The sequence below is a fragment of the Sphaeroforma arctica genome, assembly GCF_001186125.1.
Source record: "Sphaeroforma arctica JP610 unplaced genomic scaffold supercont1.14345, whole genome shotgun sequence".
Classification (NCBI taxonomy): Eukaryota; class Ichthyosporea; order Ichthyophonida; genus Sphaeroforma; species Sphaeroforma arctica.
Window position 1 is genome coordinate 1 of NW_014026213.1, and position 587 is coordinate 587.

At 35.4% G+C, this 587-nt stretch overlaps 1 protein-coding gene across 1 annotated transcript; it reads left to right on the forward strand.

The window, feature by feature from the left end:
• Positions 1-165: 165 nt before the first annotated feature.
• SARC_18188 (hypothetical protein) lies at positions 166-319 on the forward strand (the record flags this gene model as incomplete). Its single annotated transcript, XM_014287731.1, has 1 exon — positions 166-319. A coding segment is annotated over one exon (154 nt), but the record flags the coding sequence as incomplete, so codon positions are not given.
• Positions 320-587: the final 268 nt, after the last annotated feature.

A 587-nucleotide genomic window follows, 5' to 3' on the forward strand; every position in this document is an offset into this window, starting at 1 on the left:
TAAGTATATAAATATGTATATACATATATATATATATATTAAACATTCTTATATCTATATATTTATATATTTATGCATTACTTATAAATATTCTTCTAATTTTCAATCTTTTTTTCTGTTACAAACACGTAGGCACGTTTCCCTACGAGTAGGCGATGGATGAAGATGCAAGGTATATACTTTGAATCCCAAGGCCGTTATGACGAAGCTTTGAAGTGTTACGACGTGTATCTGGGAGAAGACGAGCTTAACCAGCCCATTATTAAACGCAAAGTGACTGTGGCCAGAGCCCAGGGCGATCGAACTGGGGCCATTGAGCGTATGTGATATGTTATTTTGCAGTACACGTGATGATGTAGGGAATGTGATGGTATGATTAGCTGGTTGTGTGTTCTGTACGTATTTTAGTGTATAGAGTTCGGTGTTGAGGGTAGGTGGAGCGTATACAGTGTTGTTGGTGAACAGCGCAAGATAACGGTATGGAGTATGGCAAGTTCGTACATTCAATCAACCGTGAACGAAATGTATGTTTGTAAGAACCTATATATATATATATATTATATATATACATACGTATATATATATTT